Consider the following 25,367-nt stretch of genomic DNA (forward strand, 5'->3'; position numbering starts at 1 on the left):
AAAACAAAGAAAAACAACTACAACAAAACTTGAGATGGAGTTCATTGATTTTGTCTTACTTTTTACATGACTTTATGGTATAAAAGTCCCAACTTGTTAAATCTAGTGATTGTATAAAGATAATTTTGCTGAAAATATGAATTACATATATTAAATGTTTTTTGCGAATAATAACTATTTAGATAAATAATTTTTCTAAACAAAACTTCCATGAAGACAATTACAAAAGTAACAAAATTTCAACCAGAACATTTTTCAGGTGTATTTTATTGATGTTATAAATAAGAAAATATATATCTGCAAAAATGGTGACATCTTACGTGAAGTTTATACTAATTTATCCATTATGGACTCACTTTTCCACGACAGTCTGTAATTTGGGCATCCATGATGCAGCAAGGTGACAATTGGCAAGGAAGACCCAACGACCCTTAAGGATTTGGGCCTTAGATATGAGTTCTTCTGCCTTCTGACCCTGGCCCCGCCCTAGGGAAATCATATCCAGGTGAAGGGTACTGCCCCGCAGCTCCCTCGCAAACCGTAGCATCTGTGCTGCTGGGTCGCAACCTGTGGTGGTAGTATTGGCAGTAGTAGTAATCATCATCATCAAAACAACAACAACAATAATAATAGTATTAATAGTTACAAAAACAGCAATAATAATAATAATATTATTATTATTTATCAAGATGTACTGTAACTGCATGATTTAAATTGATTTATTTATATGCTATATTATATACTTTCATTGTATAATTTTGTGTCATTAATGTCAAATTGAGACTAGCTATGAATTCTATTTATTATATGACATTACTAAGTGTTATACCACAGTGTGGCAAATGATGTTACAATGCTAAAAAAGGTGAGCACCAAATGATGAAACTCGTTACCTGGTGACAGTATGAATATCAGAGGGGTCTTGGCAGTGGATTCCTCATAAATCTCCTTAAGATCAAATTGACCAGTGGACAGGTACTTCTCTCCGAGCTTGTCTTCAATGAACTGTGTGGCTGAGGCCGTCAACATGTCAGGACGTAACACTCGGATCAGGATCAGCCTCTCAAACAGAGACAGTTTCTCCCAAGGGAATATAATGCCATACTCTGAGGTCTCACCATCTTCAATGATATAGGATTTTAATGAGCAAAATTGGAAATAAAACATCCATCACAACATGAAATAAAGCCTTTTTGTTACAAGAAGGAACAATTTTTTGAAGCCCCTAAAATGAAAGATAGCAAATCTTCATCCCTTGCCTGCGATGGTCAGTTTACCAAATGTTTCCCAATAATGAACTTTGACTATGACCTTTGTGACAGAACAGTAGTTACTTTGACATATCAAAAAGCTTCACATCCTGAGTTCAAATGGCATTAGAGCAAAAGTGCAGAAAAGGAGTAAGAAAACTGACCGGTGACCTTGACTTTAAAGATAAACTTTAAGTATGATGCATGCGATGCTGTCAAACTGAGAAACATAAGTATACAATGGTTCATCCCTTTTCCTAAAACTTCTTTCATGATATACATGTACAGCAAAAGTACCCCTCCCCTTAAAATATTGACCTGTGACCTTGTCATTGAGTATAGGACACCAAATGTGGAATACAACACTTTTGTTAATTTGACACATAAGAAAACTAGAAACTTGTATCTTCTAGCATTACAAAAAGCATAATTATCCTCATGTGGACTTATCCAATCAGAAACAAGTTTACAGACTGAGGACAATGCCAGCATGAGCCCAGGGTGGTCAAGTGGTCAATGGCACTCACCTTTATAGATCACCATCTCACCTCTATCTGCATGAGCTTCAGTCTCAGGCTTGGCCAGTAAGGGTATGTGAGAAAATCTTGTCAGTAGTTTCCCATGGGTCAGTGGTTCTTCCCAGGATCTTTCCAGGTTCTTCTTCCACCAGATACACTGGCTGCCATGTGCTGAGAAATGTCCATTAAACCCAAAACAGCAATAACAGAGCCATTGTTTTGGAATTACAAGTATTCTTGTATTTATTCTTGTAAATCTGTATTATCCTCTAAATGGTGTAAAAGTTCCCCTACCCAACCCTTAAAATCCTTCCAAACTGCACTACTATAAGAATACCCTTCCAAACTGCCAACTATGAGACCAGCACTTCAAAGTAACAAAACCTTTTGTGAATGCATTTCATGTTGTAAGACTGCAATTTAATCCTCTGAAATCAGACCACACTGTGATGCATATGATCTTCCTTAGAAAACTAAACTAAACATGAAGGACAAAGGTCCTGTATATTGGCTTATTTAGAAATGTGAGAAATGGTGAAAAACCTGAAATGAGTCCATAGGCCACAGACCAATATAAAGCAATTAAGGGTAAAATCCTGAGTTAAACTGGGGCCACAACTCCATAAAGTTTTACCTGAAATGAGTGAAAATCAAACTTTTTCTATGTCTGAATATCAGCCACATACCATTTTTTTTTTCAATCCATGAAGTGCTTCAAGTTGTTCAAGCAAATTGATGGACATCATTCAAGTAAAAAAGGGGCCATAACTCCATACAATTTTGTCAGAAAGTGGTCAAACTTTAACTTTCCCAATTTCTTCTTAATGCAACACCTCAAATTTTATTTGGTGTCAATTCATGAAGTTCTTTGAAGGTAACTGAATGGAAAAGGAGAAATTAATGCCATAAAATGTTGCCCCCCAAAAGGTGAAAAGTAAACATCAACATAGGTCTTTTTAATGCAAAGTCTCAATTCAGTTTTAATCCATTAAGTACTTAAAAGTTGTTGAGTGTTGTTGTTGTAGTAGGGTTTAACGCCATTTTTCAGCACATGATAGGCTATACATGGCGGCCAGTATTAATGGTGGAGAAAAAACCCGGAAAGAACCACCGACCCACGAGAAGCTACTGGCAAGCTTTTTCACATACCCACATTAGCCGAATCCGAGACTCGAACCCATGCAGACAGAGGTGAGATGGCAGTGATCTGTAACGGAGAGCGCTTTAGACCACTCGGCCACTTGGGGCCCCTGTTGAGTGTAAACAACTGAATGTTAGAGCACTAAGTCAATTGGAACCACTATTCCATAAAATTCTGTAAGAATATTGTCACATTTAAACTTCAACAAAATTATTTTAATATAATGTCACACATTACTGTTTATTTCAATCTACAAAGTCCTACAAAAGTTGCTGAGCAGAAATGAAATGGAAGTTCTAAGTCAACAAGGGACCATAGCATAAATTTTGTTGGAAAACAGCAAAAAAATTGAACATGACCTAGGTTTTCTTCAAAGCAGCATATACAATTTTGCTATAATCCATAAGTCCTTCGAGGGTATCTGCTACCTTTCTAGACAGTGGTGAGGAATGTATCAGACTTACTAAAGGGGCCTTTGTGTGTGTGTGTGTGTGTGTGTGTGTGTCTTGCAAGAGGGTGTCATTGTGCATGACCCACGTAAGTGATATGTAGTACTGGAAAAAGCTTTTTTTTGTTGAGAAGATTAAACGACAATTGTAAATGAATGATGTACAATGGACAAAAAAGACACAATATAAACTTACATGGCCATACATGACCCTTATAGTAATGTAAAGGTAAAAAAAAATGGAGATTAGGAAAACCTTAGTGTACATTAGACAACAATTAACCCATCTAATGATAAAGGTACACTGAAATCCATTGCTAAAGGTACACCAAAATCATTTGCTAAAGGTACACCAAAATCCATTGCTAAAGGTACACTAAAATCCATTGCTAAAGGTACATTAAAATCCATTGCTAAAGGTACACTGAAATCCATTGCTAAAGGTACACTAAAATCCATTGCTAAAAGTACACCAAAATCCATTGCTAAAGGTACACCAAAATCAATTGCTGAAGGTACATTAAAATCCATTGCTAAAGGTACACCAAAATCCATTGCTAAAGGTACACTAAAATCCATTGCTAAAGGTACACTGAAATCCACTGCTAAAGGTACATGGAAATCCATTGCTAAAGGTACACTGAACTCCACTGCTAAAGGTACAATGAAATCCACTGCTAAAGGTAAACTGAATTCCAATGCTAAAGGTACAATGAAATCCACTGCTAAAGGTACACTGAAATCCATTGCTAAAGGTACAATGAAATCCATTGCTAAAGGTACAATGAAATCCATTGCTAAAGGTACAATGAAATCCATTGCTAAAGGTACAATGAAATCCATTGCTAAAGGTACACTGAAATCCATTGCTAAAGGTACACTGAAATCCATTGCTAAAGGTACACTGAAATCCACTGCTAAAGGTACACTGAAATCCAATGCTAAAGGTACACTGACCTCCATTGCTAAAGGTACAATGAAATCCATTGCTAAAGGTAAACTGAATTCCAATGCTAAAGGTACATTGAAATCCATTGCTAAAGGTACACTGAAATCCATTGCTAAAGGTACACTGAAATCCATTACTAAAGGTACACTGAAATCCATTGCTAAAGGTACATTGAAATCCATTGCTAAAGGTACACTGAAATCCATTGCTAAAGGTACACTGAAATCCATTACTAAAGGTACACTGAAATCCATTGCTAAAGGTACATTGAAATCCATTGCTAAAGGTACACTGAAATCCATTGCTAAAGGTACACTGAAATCCATTGCTAAAGGTACTCTGAAATCCATTGCTAAAGGTACAATGAAATCCAATTCTAAAGGTACACTGAAATCCATTGCTAAAGGTACAATGAAATCCATTGCTATCGTATGTGCATACTATTATTCATAATATTAATGTAACACTGCAAAAATTTGAATGATTTCTTTTGACACTTAATTACTTTTATTAATGATACTTTCACAGATTTGGACTCCTCAACAAATTCAAATTTTCTGCTTACTACAATTTTCTGATTTACTGTCATTTTTTTAGGATAAGATGTATGTTATATCTCGAAATCCATAAAAATGAATTTTGTTTCTTTTATTTTATACACCTGTAACATCTTTACCTTTTATATTTTACATATTTTCTTCAAAGGTTTATGTTCCTAAACCTTCTGTACAATTCTTCATTTTTACATTTTTAGAACCTACATTTAATTGGCATCATAACACCTTTACTGTGCTGATGTACCATCCAACATTGATACATAAATACATACATCATTTATGCTTTCACTGTATAAAAACACATCAAAAACATGGTACATATACCTTTCCTAATTTCAGCAGCAGTGAATGTTTTCTCCATGACAGCATATGGATTGTCACACATATGGAAGTAATCCCACTGTGTGTGATTGGAGACCATGCTGCGACACAGATTTGCAAAAGGATCCAAGTTTTCTTCAAGGAACTGACACTGTCTCCAGACAGGATCCAGAACCCACTGGGATGGCCCTTTGTGCTTTGAGGATGTGGGATCACCAAGCTGAGCCTGAGATTCCAGCCTCTCCATTGGAGTGAGACCTAAAGCCAATAACAACATAATATAATATTATTATTATTACTATTATTACTATTGTTATTATTATTATAATTATTATTTATCAAGATGCACAATAATTTCATACTTTAAATTATTTTCATACTATATTTTATACATTCATTGTATAATTTTGAGTGATTTTATAACAGAAAAAATCTTTTCTTTGGTTCATAAATCATTTTAATAAGTATATGTTTTCTTTAGTACTTAAAGTTGTGGATATGGGTGTGTAAAAGCTTTTCTTTTATTTCATCTTTAAATTTTCAGTTTTCAGCAACCACAAAATCCACAAAAACGGAATCTATAGTCAATGTAAAGGATGCAAATACTGACATTAAAGTAATGAGATTTAAAAAAACATCAAACTGTATACTTAAGTATGAAATCTTTAGGAGTGGAAAGGGCAGCACTGTTACTGTTTTAAAATATATGCAATTCACCATGGGTTTATAAAGAGCATATTCATCACTACAGATCGTTCAGATACTAAAAAATAAGCAAAAATCTAACTTTAAATCGTAAGACAAAAGATAAAGATATCTCTAAGGTACACAAGAGTATTACCTAACCACAATGAAACTGATATTAATTGCATGCATTTACACATTATATATTGAAAACAATAAAGGTTACAGTATCTAGGGTGTCATACTTATGAAAATGCTCCTACTTCAAGCAGTCTGAATTCCAACACTCAATTTATATACAACCACTTCAAGCACCCTATGTTCCAGTATTCTCAATTTCATATTATTACTTCAAGCACTCCTGCTCCAGTACTCTCAATTTTTATACTACTACTACTACTTCAAACACCCTATGTTCCAGTTCTCTCAATTTCATATTATTACTTCAAGCACCCTATGCTACAGTACTCTCAATTTTTATGTTACTACTACTACTACTTCAAACACCCTATGTTCCAGTACTCTCAATTTCATAGTATTACTTCAAGCACCCTATGCTACAGTACTCTCAATTTTTATGTTACTACTACTACTACTTCAAACATCCTATGTTCCAGTATTCTCAATTTCATATTATTACTTCAAGCACTCCTGCTCCAGTACTCTCAATTTATATACTACTACTACTACTACTACTACTTCAAGCACCCTATGTTTCCATTACTCTCAATTTTCATACCATTGAGTCATGCACCCTATGTTACAGTACTCTCATTTTATATACTACTTCTGATAGTACCCTTTGGTGCAGCACTCTTTACTTAAATACTGCTTATGGACACCTTGTTTCCATGGTAACATAAAAGTAAAGCATATGAACTCATGCATTGTGTTTCCACAATCCTTGAAAATAACAATGTTGATGTAGAATGCCTACTACTAGTTTTAGCAGCAAGATAGGTATTTTCTGCTTGCTCAGTTAAAATTTGTCATTTTCAGTCCTGTACTTGCTTTTCTGATTTCATTATACAAATTGGTTTTTTGTCATACTTTTAATGCCAGCTCTACCATACCAAAGAATGGTGTTTCAGATATGTTCTGCAGTCAATAATCAAAATGTTACAAAAGTCACAATATAAAGAGCTTCTGGAGACAAATGTACCAATTAATCAATGGCACGTAAAGTGAATACAGTCCGCCCTACAATACTATCTAGATAACTTTTTCATTGGTAATGGACATTGTAACAACATCCTGTTGTTGCTTAATGAAGCATGAAGCAATGTGTAATATATTTTTAAGACAATCTAAGCTTGTTATTATCATTTTACAGTCACAACAGTGGTAAAGCCTTCTTACCATCATGTTTTGCAGCTGTCTTCTCATCCATCATACTGGCCAGGATGTTGCCCTGAAGGAATACTGTCCACTCAAAATCGGTAATTCCACCCAGTGTGGTAATGTCCTCATACTTGGAATTTGCACGCATAATGCTGGTACAGAGCATGAAGGAGAACGTCAACTGGTGGTTGGAGAACAGTGCAACTGACACCACACGATAGATACTGGTTGTCAATCTGTGGCAAGAAAATGTAACGTCCTGATACCTTATTTTATATTGAATGTAATTGTTCTATATTTGATGTTATAAACTCTGCATCTTCCAATAGGCCTTGTTATAGGTCAAAGGTCAGTACTCTTGTCCAATGTTAATATTTGCCTGAGACAATTTTTAAAAAAACCTGAAAAATCCCTATCATTTAGTTTGTAATTATAATTCTTCTAACATATGCTTTCAAAATTTTTCAGTCATCCTGTCATTTTGATGCTTATTGAATTATACTGGAGTGCAATGTACAGGAAACAGACAACAGTAGATGTTCGAATTTGAATACTCCAGATACTCCCACCCTAAAAAGACCCATGTAAGGTAGTAGTTTTTTCTGTAAATTAGATACATTTTCAGTAAAGTGTATGTGTAATGAAATATCATGTACTGCCATTGTCAGCTTTGAAAACATCCAACAGAAAAGTTTAGAAGTGTGGTCTGAAGCAGTGAAGTCAAAATGATACTTAACCAAAAAGTTTGTACAGTACACTTTGTCTTAATGATTTCCAGTTCAGTTTAAAAAAGTGCAGTTTTCCAGACTCTATGGAGGTCCTTGTTAGATCTCTATACTTGATGTAATCATTATGGTTTGTTTATTTGAGTGGCAGCAGCGAATCATCTCACATGCCACAAGCAATACTCAAATCAAAATGACAGTATGTACAACAAAAGTAACTGCCACCTTTCCTTTTTTCTCATTTTTTTAATACTATTGTGCCAATTGCCTGGACTTTTTAAGATGTTGATTGTCCCTTTCATTTTCATCATGACATTTTCTGACCAAGCAAAAGCTTGATCATGAAGGTGGTTTACATGATCACGACAAACCTGAACAAACCAATGTCCCAATTTAACTGCAAGGATAATATTTTCAAACGTTTTGCTACAGTTCTGTCAAGTCCATAATTAAAGAATTATGGTAAAATTGTAATGGTTGGCAGGTCCGACACTTTGTGGTGAGCATACCCATGAAAAATGCAAAATGTTTGATAATTTGTTTGGACTGTAATGGTGGTTTTGATTGCTGATGATTGTGTGTGATAATGACAGTAAAACCAACATGATTAACATCATCCCATGTGACCATCATGATATGACAGAGGTATTAAAATTGCAGATGTGTGATTAATCAGATAACATGTTACTGTATATACTCACTTATAAGTCAAATGAAAACAACATAAACTCTTATCTACCACAGCCTAATGCACTGGCAGATCAGGGTCTATGTTGTTTGTTACACTGATCACTTCTATACAACTGCATTGACCCAGATCTTGCAGGTACATTATGCAACAGCAGATCTATGTTTGTACAGTCTGCAGCTGAACTTGACTTGCCTGTGATTATATACGATATTCATATATATATGTGCAAGATTTTATATTTTTTTCCCCAATTTGCTTTAAATGAAATGTGACATGAGAGATTTACCATAAAACAACAAACCTATTGAACTGCTCCAGTGGCCTAGTGGTTAGAGCATCCGCCTCGGATGTGGGAGGTTGTGGGTTCAATCCCTGGCTGAGTCATACCAAGGACTTTTAAAAATGGTTCTAACAGCTGCCCCGCTTGGCACTCAGCATTAAGAGGTTAGTGTTAGGACTGGTCGGCCTGGTGTCAGGATAATGTGACTGGGTGGGACATCATGCTACATGTCTGTGGCATGATGTCCCAGTGCTAGACACAACTATAAACTGTCACACTGCAGACACTGTAGCAATATGACTGAAAACTTGTTAAAACTATGTTAAAAATTCAAGTCACACACACACACACAAACCTATTGATCATGTCCAGCATATGTTTTTTCAGCTGCAGAGGATCCTGTGTATCGGTTGCTATAGAATCATCTGTGACACAGACCTTTTCCTTCTCATTTTCCTTTTCTTGGTGCATGGCACCCCTTAGGCTTTGAGCACTTGCTCTTCGCAGAGTGCCACTCAATGTGGTTGGAGACTGTGTCCTCTCTATTTCTTTTATTAAGACAGAACCACTGATGCAGGTAGTGAACATATCTTGGAACCAATCTAGAGAGAACTGGTACATCACATCAATTCCAGATAGGTCTGCGAGGACAAAGTAGAGAGTAGCGCCTCTTGTGGCAACCTGAAAGTTATTTTAATTCAATTAAATGCAATCAGATTTTCCCACTCATCTTTATCTAACCTCCATTTCACTATTTTGTTTATAGAACAAAATAATATGAAACAATGCTCTCTGATTCAAAAACTACAAACTTTACCAATGGTCTTACATTTTAACTCCTGACATCTGTACTTTTTTCTAAGGCAAAAAACCCATCAATTTGCATGAATATTTTCTCCATTCTGTGCAAATGTGATTAATGGCTTATTACAACAATGATAAATAGCACTAAATTGATAAACAGAAGTTCCAAAAATGAAGCAATAGTTTTAGTACAGCAATTTTTAAAAATAAAAATAGCTTCTACATATAATGTTTCAAATTGTGTATTTTGTCAAATTACTTAACAGTTTTCATTAAAAAAAATAACTGATTTTTATTTTCATTAACACATTTCTTGCACTGATTGACACAGAGAGCATTGCTGGGTGGAGGTACTGAAAAAACATTACAGTGTGGTCACATTTGACAGACTTCAGAGTGAAACATCTTTAAATTAGGAATTTTAACAATAAGAGTTTAACAAAAAGGATTTTGCCCCTTTATTTTCTTTATTTCTGCATTCAGTCATGAATTGTGTGATTTCGGCAAGCTTTCACTCTAGTTAAATAACAGATACCACATCCAAAATATCCCATATAATTTTACATGTTCAATCCAAACAACAAAGAACCAAGCCAGAACCAGTGTACTGGGGACAAGAACTGCTTCACCAGTGCAATGATGTGTGCCTGAGTATCAGAATAATAAGGCTAACATGTGTACACAACAAGCTGTTAATTCCATGCCTCACTATTGTAATTTTGAGAGTATAAGTTCAAATGCGGGATGTTGTTTTGTGGTGTTATAAGTAATAATAGGGTCAAAAGGTGGTCCGTTATGGCTTTGTGTCCTTGATTAAGATTCAGCTGACCTTCATCTTAGGTGAGATAAAAAGGAGATACTGACCAGAAAATGATTCTGGCAGAAACATGTAAGTATTTTGACTTTTTGTCTTGTGTAACTGTTACTACATGGTTCAAGATGTTTTAAGACAAATATTCAAAGGCAGTTCTTGTGTTATTTGCTCAATTCAGATCAAAACGTCAAAACATTTGCTTACTCACAGTGATAAAATGACCCAAATAAGAAATATTGGAACAAGTTCAGCGATGCTTGGAAATCAGAGTTTAAGTGTGAGCTGGTGAGTGACATGCAAAGTGCATTTTAAGATAATATATACAGAAATAAATGATATCTCAAGGCATCTGCAGACACAATCACATGTCGAGCAATGATTCTTTTGAAACAAGCACACCCACTTTGAAAGCCTTGTTTGAAACTGGATGAAAAGTGGATCATGAGACACTTGCTGAGACTTTCTTTGCAAATTTTGTGGCAGAGCTCAATTTACCATTTCTCACAGCAGAACATTTTGCTAAACTTGTTAAAGTCATGTTACTAGGCTCAGAGATTATACAGGAATTTACTTGCCTGTCTACAAAGAAAAGCACACATTGTCACTCAGGTCCTAGACCCATGACGGGACAAAAAATTTGAAAACATCTGTAGCAGTCAGAAGTTAAGCGTCACGATTGAAAAAAATATTATGGCAAATATTACAATTATTTTGTTTCAATCACCTTAAACATATCAAATTTATATTGATAAAAATATCTACTGGTTTAGAAGTAAATTACTTGATCAGAATTTTTCAATCAACTGATTTGAAACAGGCCTAAATATGAAAATACATGTTTGAATAACATACATAAAGACATATATTTCCTAAAAGGAAAAGAAAAGAGTAATCAGTAGAACAGACAAAATAGACCCTTATCTGCCCATGCATTATGATACAGCAGATAAGGATCTTTATTGTTTGCAATTTGACCTGACTTATTAGTGAGTATATATGGTAATATGAATACAATTTTAGTTTAAAATTTATGAAGGAGACCATTGTTTGTTCTCATTTTGTTTTTGGAGAATTGTCTTGCATTTTTTTACATCTTGAATATTTTAAAAACTATATTCTCCAGCATGATGAGGCTTCTATGCCATGTCTGAATTAACTTTACGATGTCTTTCAGTAATGCCATGTTTGAATTAACTTTATGATGTCTTTAAGTAATGCCATGTTTGAATTAACTTTACGATGTCTTTCAGTAATGCCATGTTTGAATTAACTTTACGATGTCTTTATTAAGTAATATTTATCTGACATAGTTTCACACGATGCATCACAATACAAAGGACTTGTCTGATAAAAGCAAGTAGATTGTAACTAAAATAAATAATAGAATCTTAAGGTATGAAGTGATAAAGGCTGTACACATCAATTACATGCAGCCATTGCCATATGAGATATCTATGGTAGATTGTGTGGCTCACTAGCTGGAACTCAAAACTCAGAATTGCAAGTCCCATGGTGATTAATGCTGCTGTCACATTAAATAGGGACCTGCCATATATACTCAATTAATTTGAGTTTAATTAAAAACAACAGCAAAATGCACTGGCAGATGAGTCTATCCTGTTTGTTCTACTGACTACTGACTACTCCTAACAAACGTAAAACACTCAGACTTGCCACCATGTTATGTTAAAGCAGATCAGGTCTCTGTTGTTTGTTCTATTGGTTACTCCATAAAAACTGCAGACACCCAAATCTGCCAGCATGTTATGGAACAGCAGATGTGGGTCTGTGTAGTTTGCAGTTAGATCTGATGCAGAAGTGTGCACATATAGTAACTTGATTGCTACAGTCAACCTGGCTCATATAGGACAGGGAGTAGCAAACTGGACATACATACATCATGTAATGGTACCTATCCTATATATCATGGAATGGTACTTAGCCTATATTTCATGAAATGGTACATAGCTTATGTATCATGGAATGGTATCTATCCTATTATATCATGGAATGGTACCTTACCTATATATCATGGTGTGGTACCTAGCCTATATATCATGGAATGGTACCTATCCTATATATCATGGTGTGGTACCTTGCCTATGTATCATGGAATGGTACCTATCCCATATATCATGGAATTGTACCTAGTCTATATATTATGGAATGGTACCTAGCATACAAATCACGGAATGGTACCTAGCCTATATACAATGCAACCCCACCATAACGTGACCCACAATAACGCAAATTCATATATAAAGTGGTCGTGGCATAGCTCCCAAAATTTTGTACGTTCATTCGCACATGAAAAAATATTGTTTGTTCAAAATACATGAAATAGTGTATACAAAATTTATTATCATTTTGGAGATGAGATTGTGTATGAATTCGATTATAATACAACCGTGGCATGGTTCCTGAAATTTTAAATACATGTACATGTATTTTTCTCACACTGGGAAATTTTTTTATTATTTAAGTATGAGAAATAGTGTGTAAAATGTTTATTATCATTTTGGGGAAGAGTTCACATATGAATTTTAATATAATACGATTGTGGCATAGCTTCTGAAATTTAACAATTTCACCAGGTTCTTGAAGTGTTATGCTAAAATAAACATTATCGAAAATGTTACTTATAACTGATCCATGAGAAAAGTCAGCAAGTCATCTTTGTGGTTGTCTTCAATTAATTCTGTAACAATCATTGCTCAATCAATAGCCAGCATGTGTTTCTTCTTTAACTGCACATACAACCAAGCAGCAGACAATGCAGTGGTTGATAAAAGATTCTCATTATTTAATAAACATCAAAAATTGAAAGCCACCAACATGTTTGCTAGGCTTGGCGGTGTTATTAGACGAAATCAGTTGACCAGTAAATCATGTCTGCATTATTAGCTGGAAATTGAAAGGGAATGAAACTGTACATGCGTTTAGCTTAATTTTTTTAAATAAAAGTGACTTGTGACTATTGCAGACCTACTGCACTCTGGTTTTTACATGTGTATGGTGTTTGCTTATGAACTCATCATTAATTTCCTATTATTTGTAAAAATATTTTACCGTTATGGAAAAACAAGTTCACAAAGGCAAGTTGTTCTCTGCACTTTGTGCAATAATTAGTATAGTAGTTTTCACACGTTTCTTTTGACATTCACAAAATCTGAAGTAAAAGTTATATGGATGCTTTAAGCATGTGGTGATTGGTAATATTTTTTGCTGTAGTTGTTCAAACGAATAGGCATACAAGCGTTAATTATTGGAAATTTACAATGGATAAATGTACATGGAAATGCATGTGAGAAAATTTTAGTAGTATGAAATTTGTACAGACACCATTGATACCCTATTCATCATATACATTAGACATGAATACACGTATATGTGCCAATGAGTTGTTCTCTGAAAAAAGTTTAATACTGTAAAAACCCACATTAACATGACCCCGCTATTAATGTGATCCAATATTTTTGGACCCCAATTATCGCGTTAAAGTGGGGTTCCACTGTATCATGGTGTGGTACCCGGCATACATATCACGGAATGGTACCTAGCCTACAGATCATGAAATTTCTGATTTTTTTAAAATCCTATAAAAACATGTCCAGCATAATCCAAGAAAACTGACAATTATTTTTCCTTTTAATTTTGCATACATAAAACTATGCATATTTTGCAAATATCTGTATTTAAAAATTATCTCAGTCAAAAATAATGTTTTTTTATATTTGTGATCATTTAAAAAGTGTACAAACACTTTTAGGCAACAAATTATTTTGCCTTGCCTGGTGCAATAAAAGATATATCAATCTACCAACTTCATATTCATCTGAACTGTTTAATTTGTACAAATATCAAAAGACAAAATTTAATTTACATCACTGATTATCTTTGAAGGGCTAATTGTTATATATATACAGGCAAGTATCTTTGAAGGGCTAATTGTAATAGACATAGAGGTAAGTATCTTTGAAGGGTTAATTGTTATATACATACAGGTAAGTATCTTTTCCTTGCCAAGCTCAGTTTCTTTTCTGTCTCCTCAGACTGCGTGATGCGGTCATGAATCTCGGCTGCCATGCCCTTACTTCGCTGAAGAGTGTCCACAAGATCCTGATCATCTAGAATTTCACCTGGAAAACACAATACAAGCCTTCACGTCATTGAAAACACATGTGAAATAAAAAGATGAAGACTCCCAGAAAATGATGCCATTTAATAATTAGAAACCTTTCCCCCATTAACCCATTAGACTTACTGAATAGAGCAGACTGTGTACCCTGCTCAATTTGGGATTGTTATTCATTGCTGTACTTGTGATTATTTCATTTGTTGTGCATTTTAACCTCTTATTATAACATAATTCAGTATGTGCAATGTGTCTTTTTTTAATATATCCTACAATATAGGTAAAACATCATTAGGATCATCATGATATTGTTGTCTACTGCTACACACAAGTACAAGATGAAAAAATCAATGAATAAATTCAAAAGGCTGTAATGTGTGGGCATTCACATTGTTTGATTTTTTTGCATTGGATGCCTTTTTAAGATCTGCAATGACTTAAAAAAGGTGGATTACAAACTTGAAACTGTGTTTCTTTTAAATAAAATAAAATGCTACTAATAAAGGTTCTGTTAACAAACAGGTTTTTCAAAAGTAAATTATAATTACATTTAAATGAAATTTCATCAGCTTTATCAGTAAATCAACCTGATGTGTAATATTGTGTAATGTGCTATAACCAATTCTCATTAACTTTGAATCTTTGCCAGTTCAATGTAAAAATCATGCATACATTAAGAAAAGTATTACCGTATTTACTGTATATGTTGGGACACCATATCTGTTTGGACACAACAAATTAATTTTTGAAGTAATTTTTTTGTGCATTGTATGTTCTGGGTCACATCATCTTTTTGAGTCATAAGTTGCGAGACATCTTTTAAATCATTCAAAAATTACATATTGGAAAATGCACTCTAACTGAAATTTTATTTTAACAAATATAATGCTGTGTACTTGAGATAAAACTCTTTAATCCACTGCAGCATCATCTCAACAACATAACCCTTCTCATTCACATGTATGATCCATTCTTTCGGTTCATGAATATTTTCTTAGCTTTCTCATGCCATGAAAAATTATCATAAAAGGCAATACATCACCTGAAGCAGAAACTGCAATGACTAAAGTCAGATTTTTTCAAATCTGCTCCAGTCGTGCTAATTCTAACACTTTTACCCCCCCATCTTATCATCAGTCCATCCAGGAATAAAATCAAAGTACACTAGAATTTCATCTATGTTTATGATCATATTGTCGGTGAAATCATTTTTTCCTCTGGGTAATGCTTGATCATCGATGTCCATGCACAAAGCATTATATTGTGTAACTTTAAATTGTTTAATTTTTTCAATTTACTTTCAAAATTCCCATGAATACCAGTGAAAAGGAAACAAAGTTAGCTTCCTTATCTCAGCTGTCTTTGTATATTAAAAATAAATAAAAAATCGGTACTTAAAAGAATAGAAAGTCAGCTTCCGAGGTCAACTTGCTTTGTAATAAAATAACCTTTTATTGATATCCATTTAAAAAAATGGCTTCAAAGTATTCAAAGTTGTCTTTTGAAGTTGGGTTCCTTTGCAATAAAAATAACCTGTGTCTTTAATGTCCTTGTCTGTAAGTTCAAACAATAAGTTTACTGCTCGCTGTCAGTTGTGTTTATTCACCACCCAGGCTTTTATTTCCTTGGCATCTATAGTTATAATAAATATAAATGGATATTGATGTCTGTAGGTAAATAGTATACAGAGCAATAACTTGCTTTAACGATACTATTTGTAACCCATGCTAACAAAAAGATTGTTATTTGTACTCAAGTGAATGTATTTTCAAATAATAATTTTCATTTGCAATAATTAATTATTTTATCATGTCCCAATCTATACGGTAAATACGGTAACAGTAAAATCCTACTATACAGTCCTCTGAAGCAGTGATGCAGAAATATATCATTTAAATGGAATGGGTAGTTTTTTTATCAGTGACAATCATGAGCCCATTGATTGACATGTTTACTAATTTTGTAAACATTCACTGGCAGTCAGCTAAACTAAGGTAATTTACACCTGTAAGAAATGTAGACCTACATAATCAAACAAAGAACCTATTGGATGACAAACCAAGCTTCCCATCCCCCACAAAACAATTTTCAAGCATCTCTGAGGCAGCAAATGAATGGGCCCCAATTTGATAAACCTGTCTTAAATTTTGTCCAATCAAATTTATGTATTCTAGATGTACATGTCCATACTTAAGGTCTGCTGGTCAAATTCAGACCAAAACTTAACTAAATGGCCCAGATCTGCACCTGGTCCAAATAAAAGATTTGTAACAATATGTCAGCAGTATCTTTGCCTTCAAGAGTGAAGAGGATTCAAATCTGGTCTCAGTGTGGCTGAGAATACATCCTGCTCAGTATGGCTGAGAATACATCCTGCTCGGTGTGGCTGAGAATACAGCCTGCTCAGTGTGGCTGAATATACAGCCATCTCATAATAGCTGGGTTTAAACATATTTTATTGCCATATTTATAGCATATGGGGTCGGACTACCAGCTCTCACAACTTTGTAACAGCCCTCCTCCAAATACACAAGTAGGTACATGTAAAGTGGCAAGGACTATGCATGGATCCGAAATACAGTGCATTAATACAAATTTGCTTGTACTATTAAAATTAATACATAATAAGTGTATAACAACTAATGTCAAGAAGACAAAATGGGAGAACGGGGGTACTTTTTTTCACACTTGGAAAAGTTATTACTGTATATAATCTGGTTTTGTGCAGTTTGTTAGGAGTAATCAGTAAAAGAAATAAAACAGACCATAATCTGCAGGCACATTATGATACCGTAGGTCAGGATATTTTGTTATTTGCAATTTGACTTGACTTATAAGCTAGTATATATGTTATTTGTTCTGTAAAAACCCTTAAAATTAAAAAAAAAACAAAAAAACAACCATGCCCCAAGAAGTTGTGCTGTACGATTTCTTCATGTACATGTACCTGACATTTCTTTCTGTGTTCAGTTTACTATGGACATTAATTAAAAAGATGACCTCCCAATCACTTCAGTGAAAATGGACTATGAAATCTACAGTTAACTCCAGTCATGACCACATCATTAGCATAGCCATTAAACATTGCACTCAACCAAAACATAAAACTTGATCTATACAAAGTCATTTTTAAGTTCATATTTTTAAAACAAAGGTAGCTTAGATTTGCATCATCTCTGGGAGGTTAGGGTGGGTAGCAGTGGTGGAATTAGTACTAACATGTCCAGCTTAGATTCAGAAAAATTTGGCAGGAATGGTTAAAATTTGTAACACTTCTGAGCTCAAGTTTGAGTGAGATTTTTTGTCAAGCATTAAAAATTTTTTTAGCAACACTTTTGATTGTTATTGAATGAGAAATGGATGTCAAGCTCAAGCTGTGAGTTTTATAGTCTCCAAGCTTAGTGTCAGTACTAGTTGGAAAGTGCAATCTTGAGAATACAAGTTGAAACAGCTGTACCTTCAGACTTCTGAAGCAAGCTCAATGACTTGTCCTCCATATCACGAAGAAGCTGTAAATCATTGGTGATGCTTTCCAGTAATTCAGATCTCTTTTTCTCAAGCTGAGGACGCTCCTGAAAAAATTGAAGAAACAATTAATTGCCTTTATCTGAGCTGTAATATTTGATTACTGCTTGGAGATGAAGACATATCAATAAATGGTGAGAGGTCAATTAAATCAATATGTCTCAAAGTTTGGCTAATCTGCATTTTGATGGAAATGGCTACAGTCAGATTAATTAATTATTTTGTAAAATCTACTATCTCAAGGACTGGTCATTTAATTTGGAGGAAGGAGGGAGAGTGTATGGAATTGTTTTGACGTCTGACTCACAAATAACTTGAAAACAATATTCTTGCTCTGATTTGATAAAAAAAGGATCTAGTTATGTTGTTCATGTTGTTGTTGTTGTTGTAGGGTTTAACGCCATTTTTCAGCACAAGATAGGCTATACATGGCGGCCAGTATTAATGGTGGAGGAAGAACCTGGGAAAAGCCCGGAAAGAACCACCGACCCACGAGAAGCTACTGGCAAGCTTTCTCACATACCCACATTAGCTGAATCTGAGACTCGAACCCATGCAGACAGAGGTGAGATGGCAGTGATCCGTAACAGAGAGTGCTTTAGACCACTCGGCCACTCGGGGCCCCATCTAATTATGTCTAATACTAAGTATATCTATTATTAATTATGTTGAATAATAATTATGTCTATTACAAAATAACACTGGACAACAAATTTTTACAAAAGTCATGTTACTGAAATAAAATTAGTCAATTCTTATCAATTTTTATGTGCTGAACACGAATATGACAGTCAAATTGCAAAATTGGCTCTAGTTTTTTTTGTAATCTTCAAGAAATTAATGTTTACATAACGAAATGCATTCCAATAGTAAAAGGTCAACTGTAATAGCCTACCTATAAAAAATCAAGTCATTGACTACATCTTAGATTTCTTCGCCTGTCTCTTGTACAGCTGTTCGGGAGCATCTCTGAGGAGTGTCCAGCAGTAGTCAGCCAGCATTGTAGTGGACCATTTTCCCTGGTATCTTTGTTCCATTGTTGCGATATCTTGATGAAAACGTTCGCCGTGTTCATCACTAACAATACCACAGTTGCTAGGAAAGAAATCCAAATGGGAATGAAGGAAGTGAATCTTTAGAGACATATTGCAGCCAAGTTTCTTATACTTCATCAACATGTCTTCTACTAGTTCCTTATAGTTTTCTGCCCTAACATTTCCGAGGAAGTTTGTAGAAACTAGGCGAAAAGCATTCCATGCTTGTTTCGCGTCACCTTCCAGCAAGTTGTTGAACCGGTCATCTTTGAAAAGCTCTCGAATCTGAGGACCCACAAAAACTCCCTCTTTAATCTTTGCTTCGCTGAGTCGAGGGAATTTTTCATGCAGGTATCGGAATGCTGGCAAAGTCCGGTCAATGGCTTTCACGAAGTTCTTCATCAAACCTAGTTTGATGTGAAGGGGTGGTAGCAAGATTTTCTGAGCCTCAACCAGAGCTGGGTGTTGGATATTCTTCTCTCCAATGGCTACATTCTGCCTGTGAGTCCATTCCTTCCTCATGTAGTGCATTTCCCTTGCTCGGCTATCCCACTCGCATAAGAAACACATGTATTTTGTATATCCTTGCTGCAGTCCCATTAAAAGGGCAACTACCTTCAAATCACCACAGAGGTGCCAGCTGTACTTGTTATACTCAATGGAATTCAGTAGCTGCCTTAAGTTATCGTATGTCTCTTTCATGTGGACAGCATACGCTACTGGAATAGATGGAAGAATGTTTCCATTGTGCAAAAGCACAGCCTTGAGACTCAGTTTCGAAGAGTCCACAAATAGTCTCCATTCTTGTGGGTCATGAGTGATTTTTAAAGCATTCATGAGGCCCTCAATATCGGAACAGAATATCAGATTACTTTCCTTTCTGAAGAAAGGCTCCAATTGCTGGTGGCGCTTTCGATATGCAGTAATTGTGACATCTTCTTCTAGAAGATTCCATTGTTGGAGTCTTGATCCTAGCAATTCTGCCTTGTTCTTTGATAAGTCCAAATCACGAATCAGGTCATTTAGTTCTTCCTGTGTTATTCTGTGTGGGGTTGATGATGCACCACAGTGAAAATCTGGATCACTGCATGCTGATGGACCAGGAGAAGAATAGGTCGACTCACCTTTGTCTTCGTCAGATGAATCAAGAGAATATTCTGCTGGAGGTTCTGGAATAGGAAGTCCCTCACCATGTGGAACTGGTCTCAATGCAGACGGAATGTTTGGGTAGACTATTCTCGACTTCTTTCGCTTCGTTATTCCGCCGGAAAGAGGAGGAACCAAGCAGAAGTAACAGTCATTTAGGTGGTTGCTTGGCTCTCTCCACACCATTGGGACTGCAAACGGCATTGATGACCTTTTGCAATTCAACCACTGTGAAAGCTGTGTTGTACATGTAGCACAGCATATATGCGGAGCCCAAGGCTTGTCTTGGTCACCAACCTTGCATCCGAAGTAAAGATGATATGCCTTCTTCACTTGAGAATTGATACTTTTCTTCTGGTTGGCAAATGTCACTTCCCCACAAATATAGCAAAAATTGTCCGCGGTATTAACACACTTTCGAGGCATTACTGTTCTTTATTGTACGTAAATGGATAAAATAATAAGTTTTATGTAACAGTAGCTTGAACTGTCTCGCACAACGTCTAAAATATTTTAAATGCTGAACCTATCTGATTGGGCTTTATATAGTACACTGCTTACGTCAGCTTCAGCAGCCGCCTGGCATTAGTATAATAGGCCTACACATGTATAGTACACTGCTGACGTCAACTTACTTCAGCAGCCGCATGGCATTAGTATTGCATTGCATCAGAAAATGATGCAATCAACTGTGGATGATGTGAGCATGATGGTATTATGCAATGTTACATCATTATTCCGGATGTTGTTGCAGTCCTACTGGAGAAATTTACACAGTGAAACATAGAAAATGAGGTATATGAATATCTTCAAAACGAGAGCCAATACAAATTTTTCACGGTTATATTCGTGTTCGGCACACCAAAATACTACAGATTAGGGCCTTTTCAAGTCAGTAATGATTTCACTGTTGACCAGTGTAAGTTGAATGATAATTATGTCTAATACTAATTATGTCTAATACTGATGTATTACTTGAAGAAAAAAAGCATTGAGGTAAAAGAAAAATATATCTTTGTTTGAGAGATCCTAGTTTGGTCAACCCCTCACTTTTCATGAAAAACATTGACAAAAATTTAGTGTATACTGCACCACCATTTTGGAGCCTACAATGTTAATTTTATCCACAATTTTTATGTAAACAGACCAGACCCCGATCTGCTGGCCTGCTAATTCTGCACTAAGTCTTCTAAAAGGACACTGCACTTAATTCTGCACATTATGCTATAGATACTTTTTTTTTTGTTATATAAAATCAAACTGATTTCAAGTTTACTTGACAAAATCTAAAGAAACTGCCAAACACAGGGTTAAGGCATCTACATCAGCCTAAAGTATGTGTACAATTTTGTTATACACAATAAGATTACCACATCTTCTGCATGTCTTTAGACAATGTTTACAGACACCGCCACTTTTTCAGCCAAACTAATTTGTTCATGCCTTGTAATTGTTGTATATTGTTTTAAAAGCATTTTATTTATGCAACAGTGATATCATTACAGCTTTATAGATATTCTTTACCGTCTACATTCATTTTACAAAGATATCTAACCTGGAACACACATCATATATTATTTGATAATTTATGTGTAATTTGGTGAAATATTTATCAGTCTCAATAAAAAGAGGCATTTTTTGTACCCCATCATGCATTTTCCTGATGTTAAGAATGACATGTACTAAAATTAAATTCTGTACCTTGCTGCATTAATAAAAGAGTTTAAGAGGAAGAATGCTGATAAAATGGGTGGTTCTGGAGAAAAAAAAGGCAGTCTAAATTAAGTGTATAATATCTGGACTTTTCAAAGTTGAGAAATTGCATCTGACTGGGAATAAAATCATACTCTGAAGAACTTATCCAACTGGAAAAATTACTAATGTCAGACATAGGGTTGGCTAGTTTGTGTGGCTCTGTCATTATAGATAACTGTCCTATGCCATAATCATTCAGAATTGCTTCCCTTAAAATCAGCATCCTGTCATATTTTGATGCATTCTTTCATTTAAAAAAAGAACTGGAAAGACTGATTCAACAGAAATAAGATTATCAACAGAAGCCTATCTACACTTTGTCATTTCTAGGATAACTGAAAATTTCATGCAGAAACCATTTTTCAATCAGTGACCTTTACAAATGATCTTTCAACCCCAAATCTTTAACTTCTTCCTTACCACAAGTGTAAGCCACCCACAAAGTTTGGTTCAAGTCTATGATGTAGAACTAATGTTATTGCACAGAAACCATTTTTTCTTTCAGTCACAATGATTTGGGTGTTTGACCTTTTGACTCCAAAATTACAAGTAAGAGCCATCCATAAAGTCTGGTAACGATGACGATGGAGAATTGACATTATTGTTCAGAACTATTTTCTTCTCTCAGTGACCTTGATCTCTGATCTTTTGACAATGAACTGTTTTTTCTTACCTCTAGTGCAAGCCATCCACAAAGGTTTGGTAAACATAAATGGCGGAGAACCTGAGTTATTTTGCAGAAACCTTGTTTCTTTATTCAGTCATAATGACCTTGCTCTTTGAGATAATAGGATTTTTCCTTACTCCATGGAGAAGCAATGCATCATGTTAGTATGCAGAAACAGAATTGGTAACAGACATATGGACAGAGGGATGGACAATACTCTAACATAACATACTCCACCTTGTGATAGGCATAAAAAAAGGGTGATGGATTTCTAAATCTGGGGATGGTGGGGCTTGTGAATATGCATGCTGTTGAGTTTGTGGTTCAATTTGGGCATGATTTTTAAAAGTAACATAAATCCTACAACTGCACAACTGAATTCACCCTGTCCACCATATATTCCTATGTATAAAACATGCTTAAATGCACACTGCATATGCCCTGATTGCTGTTGCATAGCGTGTCAGCATATATCTTTATTGTTCTTTTCTTCTTCTGTATTGTTAAGCAAAGGTCTTAGACCCAGATTTTTTATTACATAACCACATATCTGACTCATTATTCTCAAAATCTCCAAACTTGGACAGTCTGAGACTGTATTTAGAATAAAGCTACAATCACAGAACTTTTCTTAAGATGTGTCCATTTACCAGAATGCCAGGTTCCCTCAACCAGAATGCCGGGGTCCTTTTACCAAAATGCCAGGGTCCCTTTACCAGAATGCCAGGGTCCCCTTATCAGAATGCAAGGGTCCCTTTACCAGAATGCCAGGGTCTCTTTACCAGAATGCCAGAGTTCTTTTACCAGAATGCCAGGGTCCTTTTATCAGAATTCCAGAATTCCAGGGTCCCTTTACCAGAATGCAAGGGTCCCTTTACTAGAATGCCAGGGTCCTCTTACCAGAATGCCATGGTCCTTTTACCAGAATGCCAGGTTCCCTTTACCAGAATGCCAGGGTCCTTTTACCAGAATACCAGAATTTCAATGACATAGGTGTACCATTAGTATTATATCTGATTAGGGGTTTTAAGCTTGAGGTTGAATTACAGCACTCCCTAATACTACAAGAAACTTCATTATACCATGATTCCTATTATAAGACAGGCATGGTTAAAGATTCCATTTCATTAAGTGGAAGTAAAATTGTGTGCATCATCTACTTCATAATAAGGTATTCTTACTATTAGGAGGTATACTCTGTAGCTTCCTTGGACAGCATTATAATGAGGGGATACTTAATGATTTTAGTGAATACGAGGCCTGATGAACACTTTTCTGTAATGGAGTGCACATTTTACAAGGGAAACTACAGTACTGAGAAACAAGAGTTGCTCCACTCTACTGTCCGAATACAATTTCCAGAAATTCAAGATCAAACCATTTCTTCTTAACTGTAAGGTGCTGAAAATAACTGATAATCTTAGGTGATATTTTCAAATTAATTGTTTGGCAGCCATACTGGATGCAAGATCTGCACCATTTTCATTTGTGAAAATAAGGCACCATTACAATGCTTTTGGTGAAAACCCCATACGAGTAAGACTATCCATTCAAGAAAATCAGTGACACAATTTTCAATATGTTCATTACGGCAGCCATTTGAGATGTCTGTGGAGACATCATTGTCATTAAGGACCAAATAGATATCGTAAGTAGTCTTTTGGTGAAAATACCATGTTGATATGATCATCAATTTTGGAACAGTAGCAATAACAAGATTTTCAAGATGGCTGCCATGGTGTGGGTGGGTAGCAATGGTGATAGTAGTACTAACATGTCCAGCAGAGGTTCAGAAAATTTTGGCAGGCCTGGTGGCTATATTTGTGCTCAAATAGGCGCTATTTTCCTTTCAGGAACAGCTAGATAAAATTAGTCTTCAAGTGAAAGCCACATGTTGATATGACTTTCCATTTAGAAGGCTAAACAAGCAATTACAAGATTTTCAAGATGGCTGCCATGGTGGCCATAGTGGATGTCAGTCTGGCACCATTTTCATTTCGTACCAACTGGACATTATCAGAAGTCTTCTGGTGAAAACTCCATAGCAGTATGACTTTCATCTAGAAGTAGTAGCAATAACAATATTTTCAAAATGAACTAGTCCACATAAGTCTCTCCTGAAATCCCATGCTGATGTGACATTCTTTTAAGGAGGTGTAGCAAAAGCAAGATTTTCAAGATGACTGCTGTTGTGGGAATACTGGATGTCAGATAGACAACACTGTCATTTAGAACCAATTAGAGATCACAAACATGCTAATATGGCCATCCAATTAGGTTGTGCAGAAATAACAAGATTTTCAAGAAGGTTGCTAGGTGGTACCATTTTCATTTAGAAACAATCAGACATCTGAAAGGGTCTTCTGGCTCACAATAAGTCTTTCAGTGAAAATCCCATGTTGATATAATCATCCATTCAAGGAAAAGTGGAGATAACATGATTTTCCAGACAGCCACTGTGGTGGCCATACTGGATGTAAGATTGGAACCATTTTATTTAAGACAAGCTAGACATCACAAGAAGTCTTCTGGTGAAACCCTAAGCTGATTTGACTTTCTGTGCAGGAGGAGCAGAAATAGGA

The 25,367-nt window shown here is 35.4% G+C and overlaps 1 protein-coding gene across 1 annotated transcript in view; it reads right to left on the minus strand.

The window, feature by feature from the left end:
- Positions 1 to 25,367, minus strand: part of LOC149804702 (dynein axonemal heavy chain 6-like) — a 393,112-nt gene that overhangs the window by 56,713 nt on the left and 311,032 nt on the right. Inside the window, exons 68-74 of the mRNA XM_089933221.1 lie at positions 18,116 to 18,230; positions 14,526 to 14,662; positions 9,261 to 9,586; positions 7,228 to 7,445; positions 5,188 to 5,442; positions 894 to 1,121; positions 357 to 567 (exon numbers count right to left, since the gene is read on the minus strand). Of these exons, the coding sequence (XP_089789347.1) occupies positions 357 to 567; positions 894 to 1,121; positions 5,188 to 5,442; positions 7,228 to 7,445; positions 9,261 to 9,586; positions 14,526 to 14,662; positions 18,116 to 18,230 (1,490 nt within the window). The remainder of the gene's footprint in view (positions 1 to 356; positions 568 to 893; positions 1,122 to 5,187; positions 5,443 to 7,227; positions 7,446 to 9,260; positions 9,587 to 14,525; positions 14,663 to 18,115; positions 18,231 to 25,367) is intronic.

This window comes from Sinohyriopsis cumingii, chromosome 2 (genome assembly GCF_028554795.1).
Source record: "Sinohyriopsis cumingii isolate HCF-2022 chromosome 2, ASM2855479v2, whole genome shotgun sequence".
NCBI lineage: Eukaryota > Metazoa > Mollusca > Bivalvia > Unionida > Unionidae > Sinohyriopsis > Sinohyriopsis cumingii.